The 21,250-nt window shown below is 35.8% G+C and overlaps 1 protein-coding gene across 1 annotated transcript in view; it reads left to right on the forward strand.

The window, feature by feature from the left end:
• LOC148955936 (neuronal acetylcholine receptor subunit alpha-7-like) overlaps positions 1 to 21,250 on the forward strand; it is a 126,799-nt gene that overhangs the window by 63,621 nt on the left and 41,928 nt on the right. The window contains exon 5 of the mRNA XM_089107992.1: positions 19,372 to 19,546. Coding sequence (XP_088964118.1) covers positions 19,372 to 19,546 — 175 coding nt within the window. The remainder of the gene's footprint in view (positions 1 to 19,371; positions 19,547 to 21,250) is intronic.

The raw sequence follows: 21,250 nt of genomic DNA on the forward strand, positions 1-21,250 counted from the left end.
CTTTTCAACCTTTTTTTTCACTTGTAAATGCCTACTGAAAAAGGTATCAAGAAATATTTTCATGTATGGATTTTGATCAAATTGGAAAGCTCTATGAATCTTTGTGACTTTGAAACCATTGGACACCATCCATTTCAATAGCACGTGATGAACAACGATATTCCGTTTCGGGTTGAGGTCGGCAATTAGTTTTTGTTTTGAAGGTACCCAGTGCATACTCCCGTCCTGTACTAAAGATAAATTGTAGGGACTCAGAGATTCCCTACCCACCGGTCTATTTATGCACGGAAAAACCAAGTCTTTTACCGAGTCATGGATTTTCATGGGTATTTCACCGTCAATTTAAAAAAACCATCCCTGTGCCCCATTCTCCTCAACACTGGCAATGTCGGGGAAATTTGAAGCACAGGGATTGTCAAGCCATTTATAATTGCCACACGGCAAACAGTAGTGAGACATTGCCGATGGGTAAAGAGAATTCATATCCAAAAAAACTGCGTCCGACTTTTCATCGGTGTGCTGTCCACTCGGATCAGTTTTCATGATATGATCCCCGTGAAAAACAGATCCCACCCTCAATTTTAAAAAAAAAGAAAGAATCTTATACAAAAACGTGCTAATACCTAATTATTAATTTCATCTTTTAATTTTAAATTACAAAAATAAAATGGGGGTTGTAAAAAAAAAAACAAAAAACAAACCAAATTAACCAATGATTTTATCCATATTTTTGCGCACAATATCCAGAAGAGTGATTACGTCACTGGTCAAGTAAAGTTTACAATAGCCCCAACTATTTTTACATTTCTATTCTGTCCGAACCCTCTTAGAAATTTCAGATTTATTAATGGTGCACTCACTCTCGGTAAGAAAATTATAAAAACCTCCAATAAACTGTAGTGACACGTCCTCTAGCCTCGAGCCAGAGTTGCAATAGTCATATGGATATAAACCCTTACACGTTTATAAATCATACATTTCATCATCGGGGCCGCGCTGTTTGAGGAGGGGGAAGCTATCAAAATTGTCACTTTTCTGCACCTGAATCAATTAACTTAAAGATTTGGGGAAGAAGCTGAAAGAGTCTAAAAAACGGATTTTATTCAGGCACGTGTTGCCCTTGTCAACTGTTTTCCACATGAGTTCCAGCAGAAGTGGGTTCTCCAAGGATTTGTGTATGATATTACCTAAAAAAAACCATCTATCCATGCGTCATCAACATCTCCCCTCTTGACACTGTGGGCCAACGCCGGAAGAACAAACTTTAAGTCATAATTGGAATTGTGTATAAAAACAGGTACGAAATATTGTTGTCTAACGTTTAAATTACATGACTGGTGTGCTCTAGTGTCCAAAATCCACCATTTTACTGCGAATTAAGAAGACATTACAAGATGCATAAAAATAGAAGAAAAGAAGTCTTTCCATTTCAATCTCTTTTTAAAACAAAGCTACTGTTAGTACTTGTCTCCACCCTGTGAGAAATTCCTGGCACTGAACCCATTCCCTTTCCCCCATTTACCTTTCCCCTTCAGTCCAGATAAGCAAAGGTAGGTATTATTCTTTGTTACAATTCAAATATTCTAAAATAAGAGGGAAGCTACCATCCCACGGAGCCCTTAATACAGGCTTAATTCAAAAACAATCCTCCGAATAATTTTGCATGGTGTTAAGCAGCAGTCGGGATCTGACCTCCAATCAACAATCCTGCAAGTTTTCGTAACCAAAATGAACCTGACTGAAATAAAAGTTGCCCAAATTAGGAATATCTCCAGATTCAAAATATCTCCTGCTTTAACCGACACCACCCTAAACGACAAAGTCCCTCCTGTTTTAGTTAAATTTGTGAATAGTGATATAGCGGAAGAAAGTCTTCAAAGCAAAAGCCAGGTTAGCTTCAAGTGGAATTTTTCTATCGGAAGCATTGACAAAGAGGCGACGTGAGATCCTATATGCCGCTAAGGACAAATTTGGACATAAAAATGTTTGGACTGATCGTGGGCAAATTTTGACAAATTTTGGCGGTGAAAGTGTCACTAGAAAAATTTTTACTCTAGTCGACTGTGTCTAAAAACAAGTTTTATTGTTTTTTCTTTAATATGTTTAGTATCTCGCCATTCATATATTCAGTGTATTTTATTTATTTTTTGTTGATTTTTTTTTCTTTGTTCGTATCTGTCTAAGGATTTACTTTCGTTCCAATTAACTTCAATTAAAATTATGGATTTCAATAATTATTCTTTTTTGTTACATGCCTGTTCTCACAAGTCATTGCGTCAAATTGAGATTTTAATCCTTTGTTATCTTGAAAATGATTTTACTTGTATTGGTCTCATGGGTACATTAATGCAGTAAAGCTTAAGCGTTATATATATATATATATATATATATATATATATATATATATATATATATATATATATATATATATATATATATATATATATATATATATATATATATATATATATATATATATATATATTTTTATATTTATAATATATTTATTAATAATTAATAATAATTTATTTATTAACCACTATAAAAAAGAAGTGGAGTATATCAAGAACAAAAAAAAAAAAAAGCAAACTCACACACTTAACAATTATTTACATAAAACGACGTAAATTATGGTGTGCAGTAAGACTTGCAGATAACGACAGTTTTCCCGCAATCATAGTCGCTTTTTCCCGTAAATCAGGGAGGCCAAATGGCGATATTAGATGCCGGTTCCGGAACCACGGAAGGAGGCACAAAAGGTACCGAGAAAACTTAAAATAATAAGTCCGGACAGGGTTCAGATCTTTAGGCTTCAGAATTGGAAGGAAACCAGATAAAAAAAAGAATAGAATGATCACAAAATGAAGAATATAGTTTCCCAAGCGCTTTTTTATCGTACCTCCGTCTATTTGCAACAATTTTTGAATATCCTATCTGATTTTGTTTTTGAATTAGAAACTGTCAGAGCCCCAAGTGTTTTGAGATTATTAGTAATGTGAAGACTAAAGCACTGAAAAGAAGAGACACAGAGAATATATAAAACACCACAGTTAAGTGGGGGACTCGCACTCGAATTAAATGAAGTATATTCACACTTATCAACGTTTAACATAAGCCCAATCCGTCTGAACTGGTCTGAGATCCAGTTCAGAACTGGTTCAATTAAATGAAGTATATTCGCACTTATCAACGTTCAACATAAGCCCAATCCGTCTGAACTGGTCTGAGATCCAGCTGACTGAATGTGAGAGCCCAGCCCTAGAACGATTGACAAGGAGAACATCGTCCGCATAAGCAAGATACGAGACATCAATTCCATCAGAAATGAAAGTCAAAGGCAAGGATGAAAGGATAGGAGCAATACATAACATAAAAATAGCTGGAGAAAGCACACCACCTTGACGGACCCCACGTCGAAGAAACACCTTGGAATCAGGAACTACTCCATTAAATTTTACCCAAATAAAAGAGTTAGAATACCAGTACCGTGACAAAACAACAATAAAAAGGTTAATATTATTGGAAAAAAGTGAATAGAGTGCATATGAGTGGACTATACTATGGAAAGCTTTCGAAAGATCAAGAGCACATATATGAAGATTAGATTTATTATTAACAGATTGCAACAGGAGGGACGCTAGTACACGATGGGCGTGCTGACATCCCAGCCTTTTTGATAGCCAAATTGGTTTTCACCAAAATTAACCTTTTCTGAAATGAAAGGACGAAGAATGTATTAAAAAATTTTGCTAAAATTGCCCGAAACAGTAATTGGTCGATAAGAACTACACTCTGACGAAGTTTTTCCACGCTTCAAAACCGAGGTGACTGTGCCACAGAGTAAACTGTCGGTAACCATAGAAGTAAATAAACACATCTGAAACAGTATCTGAAGGTGATCTATCAAAGTTGGGCAAACTACTTTTAGATGATAAGAAGAAATTCCGTCTTCATCAACAGTAGAAACTGGTAATACATTACTCTGAGAAATACGATTAGGAAGACACGACTCAAGAAGATTACTAAAAAGCTTTTCAACTTCCCGGTTCACCTTGCCGAAAATATCATTATAATACGAAAAGGTTATAGGACTTTCAGAAAACTCACTACTAAGCTTATCCGAATTCAGAACATAAGACCACTCCTTTCTCGACGCAGGAAAATAAAAAACAGATACCCTAGACTGCCGTAAACGTTTTTATATGCACGCTTGGTACTTTGCTTCAGATCGAAGACAACTCCTCGATTTGGCCGACCGCAAGACACCCATATTTGTACCCAAAACTTAGCTTTATTCTTTACAGCTTTTAAATCTTTTAATGTCGCTCCTTACTTTCAGTTTAAAAAACTTGTTTTTTTTTATTTAATTTTATTACAGGAACTGTGCAGTAAGAATAATGATTTAAGGAAGTCACTAAATTTATCTGAAATTATTATTAATTGAATATTCAATAATACAAAACGTATACATCTGTTACTTATTGATATGATTGTTGTGATTTTATTGATTTATTTTTTGTTTATAGCCTCTTAGTTATTTTTTTTATTTATTTTATTTTGTGTGTGTTGTGGTGCAGGTTTGATACACAATCTCCTAAGCAGGTTTGATACAGAATACACTAAGTTTTATGAATTTTTCTAACTCAGGCTCTGGGGATTTTTATTTCCTTGATGGGCGTTCACTTCAATTGCAAAGTAACCCATTAGATGTTTTGAGTATTATCAATAATTCTATTGGTCAAACTAAAAGAATTTCTGTAAACATTTCCCAATCAATTACTAGTAAGTATGTTTCCGATTTAAAGTGGGCTACTAGACGAGATGATCATTTTTCGGTCCTTCAGCTCAATACTCAGGGTCTATGTTCATCGATTGATCAGTTGAGGCAGATAGTTTTTGATGGACGACCCGATGTTGTCGAGTTATGTGAGACTTCCCTTAATTCTACCAATGAAATAATTTAGATATACCCGGTTACAGAATGGAGCGACTAAATCGCAGAAAGATGGCAAAGGGTTGTCTAGTAATGTATATTTCTGATATTCTTCCCTATACTGTTCGAAGCGATCTGTCAAGAAATGATGAAGGGGCTCCTTCTCAGAGAAGGAGGCGATACCCAAACTCTTGTTTGTAGTGATTTTTGTTCCTTTCAAGCTTGATTTAAATATTCAATTGAAGTTTCACTCGTTTTAAGATTTATTTATTCATTTACATTAATATATATTGTATTTTTGTTTGCATTCATTGTTTATTTAATTTCTGTTCGTTTAAAGTTTCACTATTACTTCAATAGCAAAATATTTTTTTTCGTTTTAAGCTTGATTTTTCATATTCAATCTAAGCATTACCCGCTTTAAAATTTATTTATTCATTTATATTATTACTTGTTGTATGTTTTTGGCTATGATTGCTTATTTCATTTCTGTTCGTTTTGGGTTTCATTTATTCTTTAATAGTAATTTCTGGCTGTTTTGAGTTTGAATTTTAACAGGTATTTATATCTGCTGAGCTTAAATTTAAAATGGCCTCTACTTTTCTTATTTTTTGGAAATTTTTTTTTTTAATTAATTGCTACTACACAAGCTAAGGGCACTAAGGTGCAGCTTTCAAGGAATATTTAGGCAGATGCTGAATTACCTCAAAACGAAATAAAATCATGCAAATTTTCAATACGTTGGCAAAGCAATATCACAATAACGGCTTACATCATCACGTCGGACTTTCAGGGTAAGTTGTGACAGATTTTGAACTAGCCAGAATGCGTACACTTTTGATACTACTTCTGCGGTTACTGTAGCTAATGACACTAAGGGCTTTAGTCTGAAACGTTTAGGGGGAGTTACAATTAGACGAAAAACTTATAGGTATGCAAGTATTAAAAGCGCATATAAGCAACATCATAGGCAGTGCTGCTCTATCATAGCAAGTAATATCATTGATATTTTAAAGGAGCTAATTTGATTGAGAATTCAAAGTTCTAGTATCCTTTTAAGAATTAAAAGTGACTGGAAGGCAATCAACCCTCCTCTTTAGCTCATAATTTTCCGAACACTTCCAATCAAAATTTGAGACAGCCATTTTGTTCAGAATAGCCGAACGGTCTTGTAACTGTATCTCTAGAGCTATTGCGTAGGTCAATCCCCCACAGTTATGCAGTTTACTCATTATGTTTAAACAAATTAATGTTGCCCTAAGATTAAATAAAAAAGAACACTCTGTGTATGCTGATGGCCAATATCAGCAGTATCCCAAGAACGACTGAAGGTATTATGTTTGAAGTTTGGAGCAACTTCTATTACTTCTTCTGTTCTTAAAATTTAACTAAATCTACAGAGTGTAAGTGTATCCTTCACTAGGTATAGATAAATTTTTTTGCGAATGGTATCAAGTTTTATTTTTCAGGTCAACTAGAGGAGGTATAAAACTAAATTAAACACCGCTATTTGTGTCCAGGTTTTTAAAAGGGTGTATGCTATTAACAATTGCTAAAAAAAATTTCTCCAGCATACAAATGGCAGCAAACTATTAGTTCTTTAAGAAAAATCGAAAAGATTTAAAGTATTATTTTCTTTTTCCCTGAAAAGACTATGCCAATATAAAACGAACAGAAAATAATCTAAATAAAAAAAAATTCCACAAAATAAGTTTTTCACAGAAAAGCAAATACCGAAAATGAGCAAAGCTAAAATCAAATAATCTACCAAGCATAAAGCTACCTAAATTCAGCATCGATTAATAAATGAAACCTAAAACCAACAGAAATTATAATAATTAACCGAGTCAAACTCAAAACGATCAGAAATTAACATGAATAAGGCTCAAATCCCCTATGCTATCCCAATGCCAGAATATAATTTGCACTTTACTGAAAAAAAATTTTTTTTAAATGTTTTCACTTTATAACTTTAATAAATAAAATATTATTAAAAATTTTAAGGAAAAAATGTCAGCATATGCGTAGTTCTGGCCTTGGGAAGGCATCGGTGTTTTGAGATGACTCATTTTCACTTTAGTTTTTTTTTACTTTATTTAGCATAATAAACAAAAATATAAACCATTACAAATATAAATCACTACGTTACGGAAAAAGATTAAAAATGTTGGCTAGTGCATAGCGATTACCTACAGAAACTTCCTCAACTAAAGCTTGTTTCCTGGTACATGTTCAAGAAATTAACTTTTTTGTAAACACATTATGAAACTTCATAGCTTCAGTGGACGGCCCCTGCTCTCCTTACACTCAAAGCTACACTAAGAACCTCACGTATCGTCAAGCAATTTGTGGTATCGAATTTTAAGTAAGGGTTGACACGTGCCAATAGTAATTAAAAATCTAAAAAAGGAGTCTTGATAAGTATACATTCATGAAAAGAATTCGCTATTCTATGGCAATAATAAATGTGTGAAAAAATAAATTCAATGCTGCCAATCAAGAGTTTTTAGACTGAGAAAATATGCCGAATTTTTTCGAAACGGGACAAACACCACCAAAAGACGAGCGATTTTGATGAAAATTAAACTGTCAAATTCTGCATATCTGTTGTAGAGGTATCAGGTCTATATCTATATCTATAGGTCTATATCTTTTAGAAATATGAAATTTCGTATTTTTTCTGAAACAGGTGATCAAGGATGTGTGTTAATTTTTTTTTTCTTTCCTTTTTTCTTCTTTCCCAAGAGTTATTATGTCGAACGGTAATACTGTCAAGAATGAGCGGGCTCTTTTAGCCATTTTCACGCGTTTTAAGATTTATTTATTCATTTACATTAATCTATATTGTATGTTTGTTTGCACTCATTGTTTATTTAAGTTCTGTTCGTTTTGAGTTTCACTTATACTTCAATAGCAAAATATTTTTTTTCGTTTTAGGCTTGATTTTCATATTGAATCTAAGCATTACCCGCTTTAAGATTTATTTATTCATTTATATTATTACTTGTTGTATGTTTTTGGCTATGATTGCTTGTTTCATTTCTTTTCGTTTTGGGTTTCATTTATTCTTTAATAGTAATTTCTGGTTGTTTTGAGTTTGAATTTTAACAGGTATTTGTGTCTGCTGAGTTTAAATTTAAAATGGCCTCTACTTTTCTTAATTTTTGGAAAGTTTTTTTTTTAATTAATTGCTAGTACACAAGGTATGAGCGCTTAGGTGCAGCTTTCAAGGAATATTCAGGTTTCACTCGTTTTAGGATTTATTTATTCATTTACATAAATATTTTTTGTATGTTTGTTGGCATTGATTGTTTATTTAATTTCTATTCGTTTTTAGTTTCATTTATGCTTCAATAGCAAAATATTTTTTTTTCGTTTTAAGCTTGATTTTCATATTCAATTGAAGAATTACTCGTTTTAAGATTTACTTATTTATTTATATTATTGCTTGTTGTTTGTTTTTTTCTATGATTATTTATTTAATTTCTGCTCGTTTTGGGTTTCGATTATTCTTTAATAGTAATTTCTGGTCGTTTTGAGTTTGAATTTTAACAGGTATTTGTATCTACTGAACTTGGGTTTAAAATGGTCTTTATTTATCTTTGAAAACCTTATTTATCGGGAAGTTTTTTTCTATTAATTTTTGTTCATTTTTTATTGCAAAAAGTTTCAAGTTTTTAAAAATTCCTTTTTACAAAATCAAACTTTTTTTTTAAATCGTATGTTAATCAAAGTATCAAAACTGGTATCAAAGTAACAATATCAAAATGAAAAAATGGGTTTGTGTCAACCTCGGAGTTTTTATTATTTGATGTTTGAACTATTTTTAACAAAATGACCATCTAAAAATTTTTATCGGATGGGTCTGGGGAAGGGCTGGGGGGAGGGCTTATTAACCTTCGGTCTCTTTTGACTCTTTAAAAGTGAACTAGAACTTTCCGTTTTCAATCCAAAGAGCCCTCTCTGAAGTTTATACGAGCATCCCTTCTGTCCCCACGGTATAACTTACAACGTCTGTCCCTGAGCCTTGGGGTTTGCGTTGACCCCGGAGTTTTAATTTCTGATGTTTGAACTATTTTTAGCAAAATTGTCACCACAAAATTTTTATCGGATGGGTTTGGGGAAGAAAAAGGCGTGGAGGGCAAGTGCCCTCCGATCTTTTTACTCTGAAAAAATAAACTAAAACTTTTAATTTATATTCAAATGAGCCCTTTCTGAAGTTTATACGAGCATCCCTTACATAAGAACCATTTACGGCCCCAGGATACACCTTACAATTCCTGTCCCTTGGTTCATGGGAAGTTGTGTCGACAGCGGAGTTTTTGTTATCCGACCTCTGAACTATTTTAAAAAAATGGCTATCTCAAAATTTGTATCGGATGGGTTTCGGTAAAAAGAAGCGTCGGGGGCTAGGGGCACTCCGTTCTCTTTTGGATCTTAAAAATTGAACTTTCAATTTCAATTCAATTCAGCCCTCTCTGAAGTTTATACGAGCATCCCTTCCATAAGAACCATATATGCTCCCATGGCATAACTTGCAAGGACTTCCCCCGGGCCCTAGGGGGCTGCGTCAACACCTGAGCTTTTTTTAATCTGACCTTTGAACTAGTTTTAAGAAAATGGCTATCTCAAAATTTTTATCAGATTTATTTGGGGAAAAAGGGGCGTGGGGGGATATTTGGCCTCTGATCTCTTTCTACTCTTAGAAACTGAACTAGAACTTTGAACTTCCAATCAAACGAGCCCTCTCTGAAGTTTATACGAGCATCCCTTCCATAACAGCTATATATACCCCCAGGCATGACTTACAACGTCTTTTCCTGGCCCTGAAGGATTGTGACGACCCCGCAGTTTTTGTTGTATGGTATTTGAACCATTTTAAAAAAATGGCTCTCTTAAAATTTTTATCGGATGGGCGTGGTGAAGAATCGGATGGTCAAAATTCTTATCGGATAGGTGTATGGATTCTTATTGGAAGGCGCGAGGGGGGGGCAGTTGCCCTTGGATCTCCTTAGATTCTTAAAAGTGAAATCGAACTTTCAATTTCCAATCAAATGAGTCCTCTCTGAAGTTTATACGAGCATCCCTTTCATAAGAACCATATACACCCCCAGGTCATAACTTACAACGCCTTCCCCCGGGCCCTGGGGGGTTGTGTCGACACCTGAGTTTTTGTTATATGATTTTTGAACTATTTGAACAAAATGGCTATCTCAAAATCTTTATCGGGTGCATTTGGGGGAAAAGGGGCGTGGGGGGCTAGCTGCCCTCCTTTCTCTTTTACCTCTGAAAAAATGAGCTAGAACTTTCAACTCCCATTCAAATGAGCCCTCTCTGAAGTTTATACGAGCATCTCTTTCATAAGAATCATAATTATACGCCCTATGTCCCCAGGTCATAACCTACAAGACCTGCCCCCGTGCCTTGGGGGGTTGTGTTGACACCTGAGTTTTGTTATATGACTTTTGAACTATTGTTAACAAAATGGCTACCTCAAAATTTTCATCTGATGCATTTGGGGAAAAGGGGCGTGGGGGGCTAGCTGCCCTCCTTTCTCTTTTACCTCTGAAAAAATGAGCTAGAACTTTCAATTCCATTAAAATGAGCCCTCTCTGAAGTTCTTACGAGCATTCCTTCCATAAGTACCATATATTCCCTCAGGGCATAACTTACAACGCCTGCCCTCAGGCCCTAGGGGGTTGTGTCGACTCCGGAGTTTTTGTTATATGATCTTCGAAATATTAAAAAAAATGATTATCTCAAAGTTCTTATTGGATAGGTTTGATGAAAGAAAGGAATGGAGGGTGGAGGGCTAGTTGCCCTCCGACCTCTTTTGACTCTTAAAAAGTGAACTACAACTGTCAATTTCCAATCAAGTGAACCCTCTCTGATGTTTATACGAGCATTCCTTCCATAAGAACCATATATGCCCCCTAGGCATAACTCACAACTCCTGCCGCTGGGCCCTGGGGGGTTGTGTCGACACCAGAGTTTTTGTTATATGATCTTTGAACTATTTTTAGCAAAATGGCTATCTCAAAACTTTTATTGGATGCATTTGGGAAAACGGGCTCGGGGGGGGGGGGAGGTTCTTGTTACCCTCTGATCTCTTTTGACTCTTAAAAAGTGAACTAGGAATTTCAATTCCCTATCAAATGAGGCCTCTCTGAAGTTTATACGATCATTCCTTCCATAACAACCATATATGCCCCAGGGTATAACTTACAACGGGTGCCCCCAGGCCCTGGGGCTTGTGTCAACACTAGTTTTGTTATATGATCTTTGAACTATTTGTAACAAAATGGCTATCTCGAGTTTTTTATCTGATGCAATTGGGAAAAGAATGGGGGAGGGGGCTAGTTGCCCTCTGATCACTTTGGACTCTTAAAATGGCACTAGAACTCTCGATTTCCAATCGAATGAGCCCCCTTTGAAGTTTATGTGACGACTCCTTCCATATGAAGTGCTTCTGGAAAAAAAAAAATAATAATAAAAAAAAATTGGAGCCGTATGGGCTTTACTATAGGCAACGCTATAGCGTTGCCTCTGATAGTTGTAGTAGCAGTATTACCATTAGTAACAGCATTCACATAGAACATTTTTTTTCTAAATCCCCTTCAAAACACTAGGAAATATTTAACTTAATACCATCAACCGGTCATAAAGCATTGCTGATACGTCCTCTTGACAACTTATGTGGGCATAGTCTGTTTCGATTTATTTCAAAACAGTTACAATGTTTCCCAAAATTTTTGCCTTAATGCCCTTAGGTTTATTAGCAATAGTAGTAGCACCAGTAGTTATAGTAATAGCACCAGAATTAATAGTAGTAGTCTCAGCTTTAGTAGCAGTAGTAGTAGTAGCAGTAATAATAATAGGAGCAGTATTAGTAGTTGTAAGAGTAGAAGCAGTAGTATTATGACGCAAATATTGTGTTTTGGTTAGTTGAACATCCCCCACAACAAGCGTTGTAAGTTTTAATATTAAACACGAAATTGTTCCGAAGATATGGCTGATATGCCCTTTTGACAACCTGCATACGGATGGCAGGTTGTCAACCATAAAACAGAAAATATTCTCTGAATATTTAACCTTCATCCCTTATACCTTCATAGATCTTCATACCCTTATATATATTTGCAATAGTAGTCACTGCAGTAGTAGAATTATTCAACTTAATACAATTAGCCATTGCAATGATATTGTTGATTTGCTCTTTTTACAACCTGTATATTCATATACTTCTTGAAATTTTCATCTTAATACTCTTACCCTTATAAGTACTTGCGATAGAAGTAGCAGTTTGAGCGATAGTAATAGTAGTAGTAGAACTAATAAATGTTGTGGTAGAAATAGTATTAGTATTTGTGCGCACGTATTGCGTTTTGGTGAATTGACCTTCTCCTTTAAGTATTCTCTGAGAGTTCCAACTTAATACACAAATCAATTCTTAAGATACGTTATTTTTACAATCTAAATGCACATAGTGTCTTTTGTTAGCTAGAATTTACCATCAATATTCTCTCAAATTTGGCCTTCACAGAGCTTACCTTAATAGTACTATTATCACAGTAGTTTTGATGGTAGTAAAATTTAGTTGCAGTGTTAATATTTTATTAGTAGCAGCAGTAGCAGTAGTAGCAGCAGTATTAATAGCGTTAGTAACATGTTTATATTCCCTTTTGGTCAGTTGAACATTGCTTTCATGGTGCCCCGGATGTCTTACCTTGACACGTTAAGCCCTTCCAAAAATATTATTAAAATGCACTTTTGACACCCTTTTGACGCCTTTTCACCTCAATGCTCTAAGCCTTACAAGTTATTTCAATTGAAGTAGTAGTTGGAGTAGTTTAGTAGCAATAGTAGCATATGGAAAAGTAGGAGTGGTATTAGTGTTAGTAGTGACATGCATATATTACCTTTTTGTCAATTAATCTTCTTTTTCCAGCATAATCCAAAAGTTTCAATTTGATACCCAAATCAATTCTTGAGATACGATCTTTTGACAATCTGCATGCGCCTAGTGAGTTTTGATTTAGCTCAACTTCTCCCCTAATATTCTTTCAAATTTTCACCTTCATACGTATGACCTTAATTGCACTAGTATCATTGTAGTAGTGGTAGTATTAGGAATAGTAGCAGCAGTAATAGGGTGTAATTATTAGTAGTAATGGTTGTAGCAGCAGTATTAATAGTAGTAGTAACAGATACACTTTGTCTTTTGGTCAACTGATTATCCCACTCATGATGCCCCTGAAGTTTCTTTGTGATATGATAAGCCGTTCTAAAAATATTGTTGATACGCCCGTATCAGCAATCTGTATACAAATGGTATATTTTGATTTAGTTCAATTTTCTCCTCAAAGTTTCCTCAGATATTTTTTTTAATATCATTAGCCTTAGTAGTACTCGCTGCAGAATTAGTAGTTTTAGTGATAGTAAAATATATAATAGTAAATGATAGTGATAGTAGATTCATTCCGGAGTTACACCCTTTTGGCAACCCATATACAAATAATATGCTATAATTTAATTCAATACTCCCCCCAACATTCCTTGAAAGACTCGTGTACACCTTTTCTCAATAACATATACTATATGTGAACGATGAACAAATTATATAACTTGCAGCTATTGCCCAGAGGCCTCGGGGGGGGGGGTCACATTCCCAAACGCATAATTACTGAATCTTTGAACAATGCTAACAAAATTAATGTCTAAAAACTTTAGTTTGATGTTTGTTATGGGAAATGATGGGGAGGGGGGGGGGTGGTGGTTTCTCTCAAATCACTTTGACTCTTAAAAAGGGCACTATAATTTCCAATTTAAAATCAAATGAGATCTGAATTTAATACGACCACCCATTCGATAAAAACCTTATATTCCCACAGGACATAACTTAAAGCCCTTGCCCTTGGGCTCTGGGGGATTGTCCCAACCCTGGAAGCATTGTTATATCTTCTTTGGACTGTTTTGAACAAAATTACCATCATACAACACCAATTAGATACATTTGCTGAAAAGAAGGGTAGTTGATGGAGGGGGGACTAGTTGCCCTCCATTACTATTGACTTTTAAAAGGGAAATACAACTTCGAATTTTCAACCAAATGAGCCTCCTCTAAAGTTTATACAGCCATCCCTTCCATAAAAACCTTAAAAGCCCCTGGGCATAATTTATAACCCTTGTCCCACAGCTCTGGGGTTTGTTTCAACTCCAAAAGCCTTGTTAAATGATATTTAGACTATTTTGAATAAAATGGCTATCTGTAAATTTCTATAAGATTCATTTCGGGGCAATACGATCTGTATGTCTGTGTGTGGGGGACAGCTGGCCTTTGATCACTTTGACGCTTAAAAAGGGTACTAGAGCTTCTGATTACCAATCCAATAAACCCCTTCCGAAGTTTATGTGACAACACTTTCTATAAAAAGCATATTTGCTCCAGGGTATAACTAACAACTGCCCTGCCCTGAGGGCTGGGGGAAATTCGTCATCCTCAAAGACATTATTTCCGGATTTTTCAAATACGTTAAACAAAAAAGTTACATCATAATTTTCATTGGGAGTGTTTGGGGAAATGATGGGCGTGGGGGGGGGGGGCTTTGCCTTTCGATCACTTTTGACTAATAAAAAGGGCTAGATTCCTCTCAATTTCCAGTCGAATGAATCCTGTTTGAAGTTTCTACGACAACGCTTTCTATAAACAAAAACTTAAAGGCCCCAAGGGCACAACTTACAACCTCCTGAGAGCTGTGGAAGGGAGGGGTTTATCATCCTCAAAGACATAATTTCCAGACCTTTTAACTACGTTGATCAAAATGGCTATGACAATTTTTGATCGGAAGTGTTTAGGGAAATAATGAGTGTAGAGGGGGGGGGATTCACCTTCCGATTACTTTTGACTATTAAAAAGTGAGCTAGCCCCCTCAATTTCTAATCGAATGAGTCATTTTTTTTGGGGGGGGGGGGGGTTATTCCTCAAAGACATTATTTCCAGACCTTTCAACTTCGTTTAACAAATGTTAGGGGAAATGGAGGTCGTGGGAGGGGGTTAGTTGCCCTCCAGTCACTTTTGACTATTAAAAAGGGCACTAGCCCTTTCAATTTCCAGTCGAATGAACCCCTTTTCAAGTGTCTACGACAACTCCTTTGATAAAAAGTGCCCTGGTCTAAGACCCCCCCCTCCAAAAAAAAATAATAATAAATCATTGTACCAATTGTACCAACATCGTTCTTTACTTAGGCAGCGCTATTGCGCTGTCTATGACTAGCCCGCCCGCGCAATCTTGCACATTGTGATTGGATAAAGTTCCAACGGTGCTTGGACTGGATTAGATAAAGCCTTGCTCGCTAAATGTCATTTGATATCATCAACCTTTAGGAAGCCAAATTAGTTGACCAGATGGCTTTTGAGTTTTGCAAAAACATTAAAGTGAGAAATCTGTGTGAGCATCACTAGTCTGTGCTAGCAAGTAATTCTAAACATTATAAGAGCAGCAAAACAAGTAAAGTTTTAGTATTCCCGTTTGATTTTCACAATCCAAAACTGGCTACAGCTCCTAGCCCTCTGCCCTTCATCATAGCAAACAATTAATCAGGCGTATACGAGCATTCAAGCACTGACTTTTATTATGCACTGTATTCTTATCATTCATTATAATGATAATATTATTAATGCACACAAGTTTTCCTTAGACTCACCAAGTCAGTATAGCTGTTTCAGTTTGATATTCCTATGATTGATCGCAGTGAGGAAGGGAGGCAGAACATAATCACAGACTAGAAAAATAGGGCCATAATCCATTGACGAAAAATAATTGGAGCGTTTTCCCCCCATCTTAGAAGATTGGGTGTGTTCTAATTAATACTGAAAGCCTTAAGACTCTGTTCTTTTTTCTCTCCTTTTTTCTTGAGTGACATTTATCTATTCACGAATCTCCGTAACTGATTTGAAGAGGAAATGAAGATATTTGGAGTAATCTATTGAATGGGCTTCCTCGGTTTCCTGAGTCAAATTCGTAAAGATGAAAAAAACGAAAATGTTCAGAAAGGAAAACTAAATTGCGCTTTCATCTTCTAATCACAAAGTATGCTCCTAAAATAGTATTAATAACAGTATTTATGCTCAATCAAGGATATGGAAGACCGTCTATCATTTTGTATCCTACAGTTAATTATTATTAGATAGCGAAAAGGAAGTAATTTTTAGGGAAATAACGTCTTTGGATAGTTTTTTTTTTTAGAGGAGTCAAAATTTTCTTAGAGAAAGCTAAAAAAACAACTAATAAACGAGCTGCTCTTAAATGTTCCAGATGCCCAAAAGTAATAAATAAGTTAAGTTAATAGATTGGAACGAATACTTGTGAGTAGGCGGCTAGTCATAAGTTTAGACACATACTTAGCCTATATCATGCCTATGAGAGTAGGCGGCTGTTAACACAGAATATTCTAATCATCAAGAATTTATTGAAAGCAAGCACATGTTTAAAAATTAGTTCCAAAAGGGATGACATTTTGATAAGGGAGTGCAATTTTGAATTAAGGAAACTGTAAAAATGTTAGTGATTATAGAAAATAATCAAAAATATTGTGATATAATTTAAGTGGTGGCCAAAAGACTCTCTCCCCCTCTTACGGCGTACGTACCCTTTTGAAAGGGTATCTAAAGATGTAAAAAGAGAAGATAGTGAAAAAATCCTGTGTATGGAAATTATGCTAGGGACAGAGTTGCTTAGAAAAGATGCTCAAATCGTGTTTGGAAAAGATACTCACTTCATTAATACGTCACAATAGTCTAAGATTAAATAATTTATTTTTGTATTTCCGATCAAGCATGTTTTTTTTCTGTTTTGGTACTGAAATTTTTTCTTCGCAAACCCCATTGTCAGCAATTCCTAAATTTATTTTTAAATGCTAGAAAAGAAGGAAATTAATAATCAACAAAATGGACATGAAAAATAATATATATGAATGAAATGATCAACAACAACACGGTTCATCATATTTGATCCAAGTAACTTAGCCTCAAATACCAATCTTCTACCATTAATTTTTCTCATAATTCAGCGTTGCCCGCCGTGAGGAAAGAGGCATCCCTGCAACATAAAAATACACAAACATCCAATTATTTATACCCCTATCACCTTTGGATAATTTTTTTAATTCTGTCTAAAAATAAACACTATTCTCTCAAAAAACCTGGAAAGTTAGGCCTACTCACCACTCATCAACCATCAGCAAAAAGCAACATTTAGTCCTCGGAGCTGGTACTAGCAAGGGAACTTTCCACCTCAGATTGCTCCTCAAGGGATCTTTTCCTGTACCTTGTTTGGAGTTTCATATACTTATTGGAATTGATACCACTGGTTCTGTTTTTAAACCCATTACCAGCTTATTTCCAAACAACCTCGGCAGTTGATTCTACAAAATGCCCTGTCTTATGATCAAACATTGAGCAGGACGACCATTTGCTGGACGATGACTGATTTTAGTTGAAGTAGGCCCCTTTTAATTGAAGTGGGCCCCTATTTGTGCCTTTTTTAATGGATACTCAGAACGATGAGGTCTCTTCTCAGAGGCACCATGACAAGATTGTCGTCACAATCCTCAACTTGGGTGGATCTTTCAAGATAAAAACTGTCATAGTCTTCTTTTCTTATTGATGCACTGAAGCATCTTAAACCTTGTCAAGGGCCTTCTAGAGGATTGTTTCCTCAATTTACTTTTATGAGCTTCCTCATAAAAGTAAATATTTTCAAAATTATTTTCAGTAATTACATCATGAAACCTTGTAAACGAATTACTCGAATTCTTGATCATACACAACCTACTGCTGCAAGAAATCTCACAAAATTAAATCGAGGAAACAGTCATGCAAAGGACCCTGGATAACTTTCAACTCTACTTACAGTAAGTTTATTTTATCTCCTGACAGATTAATAAATTCAAAATCTTTTTTCCATTTATTGTTTTAATTCTACTTTCAGTAAATTTATTTTATCTTCCGACGATTATCTTTTAAACTAGCAAATGAACCATGCATATTGTTTATTTCAAAAGATGTAAAATGTATAAAGAAATGCCAATACAGCTGATTCCACTGGGAATTTTGTTGTGAAAAAATTGTCATTTAATAAACTTTTAGGGATGTAGCACGTGCAGGAGATGTTGCTGGTAGGTATAGACCATTGCTTGTCATTAATTACAAGAAACTCAGCTTGATTTTTCATTTAAGGTAGGATAAAGCCCCTAAGTAATTTTCTTATTATCCCAAAACGTAACTCCAATAAACCGAGACTCAGAAGTTACTTTAATGTTTGAAGTTAGGTCATCTTTGTAGCAAATCTTTAGGTTACTCTCCAGGTACTCTCAGAAAGCTGGACTGAAGATCAACTGGTAGGAAACCAAAGTTATGCTTCTTAAGCCCGCCATTCTCCGTTCTACTGTAAAGGAAGTGAACATTGGGAGCAACCAAGTAGATGTGGTTGAAGACTTAACTTACCTGAGATCTATTCTGTTGAAAGATGGCTTGATCACAAAGGAGCTTACATCTCCAATAGCCAAAGCGTCGGCAATTGTCGGGAGGCTGACCAGCATCTGGGGAAAGCCAAACATAATCCGTCATACCAAAACGCACATTTACAATGCGTTAGTCAGCACCGTGCTGTTCTGCGAAGCGGAGATGTGGCCAGCTGTAAAACCTATCCTTAGCGTCGTTGATGTCGCAAAGACGGAGCATCTTCGAAGGATCGAGGGACTTCACTGGATTGACTTCGTTAGCAACCAGATCCTCCTGTCACACACTGCACAAACTCCGTTCTCGACGCTGCTTACCCAGCGTACTATTTGGTGGTAAGGCCACCTTCTTCATATTTCACGCGACTCCCCAGCACGTGTCACATTCGACTTTGACCCTGCCCTGCATGGATGGAAGCGACCTGGAGGACACCCCCCACCGGGTTAAAAGACAAAACCAATGAATTCCTCGCCTAAGGCCAAATCCCAGTGGAAGCAGCTGCGAGCCTGGAAAGTGATATGTCAACCTGAAGGCGCCTGCTCTCGTCGTTCTCTACACCGAACCCTCGGCAGGAGCCTTAAGTCAAGCATACTTATTGTACATCTATTTTCTATACCTAGGTCTTTTTAAATTTAATACAAACCTATTCATTGTTGAATATAATGAAAATAGTAACAATAAAAATCAAAGAAATGGAGCTATATTTTGGAGTCTTTGGTGTTAATCTACTTTAAATGAAGATAATGCAGAAACTGAGATTTCTGGAGAGGAATTATGTTTTTTTTAATTTGATAAGTTTTACAGAAAGTATTTGTTTTTATTTGCATTCATAGGTCACTATTTTGTACAAAATGCACCACAAGTATCAAAAACGCATTACGTGTGGCAACCTTACTGACAACGCAATTTACTTTTGCAGGTGAATTTGGTGATCCAAACAGAAGAGGCAGATATGTCAAATTATGTGCCCAATGGAGAATGGGATTTGGTAGATATGCTTGTGGAACACAATATTGTATATTATTCATGCTGTCCAGAGCCTTATCCTGACATAACCTTCCATATGATTCTTAGGAGACGGCCATTATTCTACGGTAAGATTTTAAAATTGGTTTTGGTCCATCAGAATTATTAAAAATGATAAACGAGATAAATATTTCTTTTCTGCCACTTATGTTCAGACAACAACAATTTTCTTAGATGCCATGTGCAAGTCCTTTTCTCAGAATTTCTTAGTAATTACGACTTAGTTATGAGCGAGGGGTCTTTACTCCTGACTTATTGGTGCTCACATCATAAAGCCGCTCCCTATGCGTAGTGACCTCCGCACCATTCGTAGGCATTAAAAGTCATATAGTTTTTCAAGATTGAAGCTTCCATAAATCATCATCGATAAATAAACAACCAAGTCAAACTCAAAACGAGTATAAGCTTAGAGGAATGGGGTGGGCACCCCCTGTGCCTTCTAAAGCCGAGAATATAATTTGCACTCTCTTTTGAACTCGGTACAACTACATGGCAGGCATCACTGTCACTTTTCATCTAACCGCAGACAATTTGAACTTCTTCTTGATGTTATGGCGTCAACAGAGGTTCGATACAGCCATCCTGGGAAAAATAAGAATTCTTCCGCAAGTGTAACCTATTTAAACCTTTTTTGTCACCAAAAATGTCAAAATGATAGTTTTGAGGAAAACACTATGTGGCCTATTTTGAGGCCGGGCCCCAGCACTTCGTATGCGGCTATTTTGTATATGTTTGATTTCGTTGTTGCTTGTCTACTAACTAATAATAATAATAATAATAATTTATTTTTAACCCGCTAAGGTAACAAAAGCGGAGTATAAAAAAGGAAAAGAAAAAATACATACAAATCGACTAAATACACAGTAAAGACACTAAATCAATGAAAAGACACTAAGACTCAATGAAAAGACACTAGTAAAGACACTAAATACACAGTAAAGACACTAAATCAATGAAGGAGGCGTACAAACCCATGATGAGCTGGGAGAGCCTTCACTGTCTGGGGGAGTTTGTCAGCAAGCTCAACTAGCTTTTCAGTTATATCTGGAAGCCCAAAAACTGAGACAAGGTTACGGTTCCGGTACCACGGAGGCAAATACAGTAGAAAACGCGAGAACCGAAAATAATAAGAACGTAATGACCGGGTTTTTTTTTTCGCCCAAGAATGGGATAAACACCAGAAAGGAACAAAATTGAATGATCAGTAAAAACAGAATACAATTTAGCAAGGGTCTTCCTACTGTATTTCCCCCGATTGGCAACAATTTTGGAATAAGATACTTGGATCTTTTTCTTACAATTCGCCACGGCTTGTTCTCGGAGAGATTTAAGATTTTTAGCAATATTTATACCCAACCACCGAAAAGAAGAAACACATGGGACAGAAAAAGAAGCGCAATCTAAAGGCGAGTTACAATTACTATTAAACGAAAGATATTCACATTTAGAGAAATTCAGTGATAGACCAATCTTACTAAGGTTTGTTGCAACTGTAGATACAGAAACAGAAAGACCTTTTCTAGTCCTACTAATTAGAAGTATATCATCAGCATACGCTATGTAAGAAAGATTAATCGCCTGAAAAATACAAGTGGTTGGGATAGAAGATAAAACAGAAGAAATGCAAAGTTTAAAAATAGAAGGGGAAAGGACAGCACTTTGTCTGACACCACGCCGAACCGGAATTTTAGAATCGGAAATAACCCCTTCAGCTTTTATTCGTAGAAAAGAATTGGCATACCAATAACGAAGGAGAGAAACCAGAGAAAGAT

The sequence above is a fragment of the Artemia sp. Qi Xiang Cuo genome, chromosome 1, assembly GCF_049724085.1.
Source record: "Artemia sp. Qi Xiang Cuo chromosome 1, ASM4972408v1, whole genome shotgun sequence".
NCBI classification, from domain to species: domain Eukaryota; kingdom Metazoa; phylum Arthropoda; class Branchiopoda; order Anostraca; family Artemiidae; genus Artemia; species Artemia sp. Qi Xiang Cuo.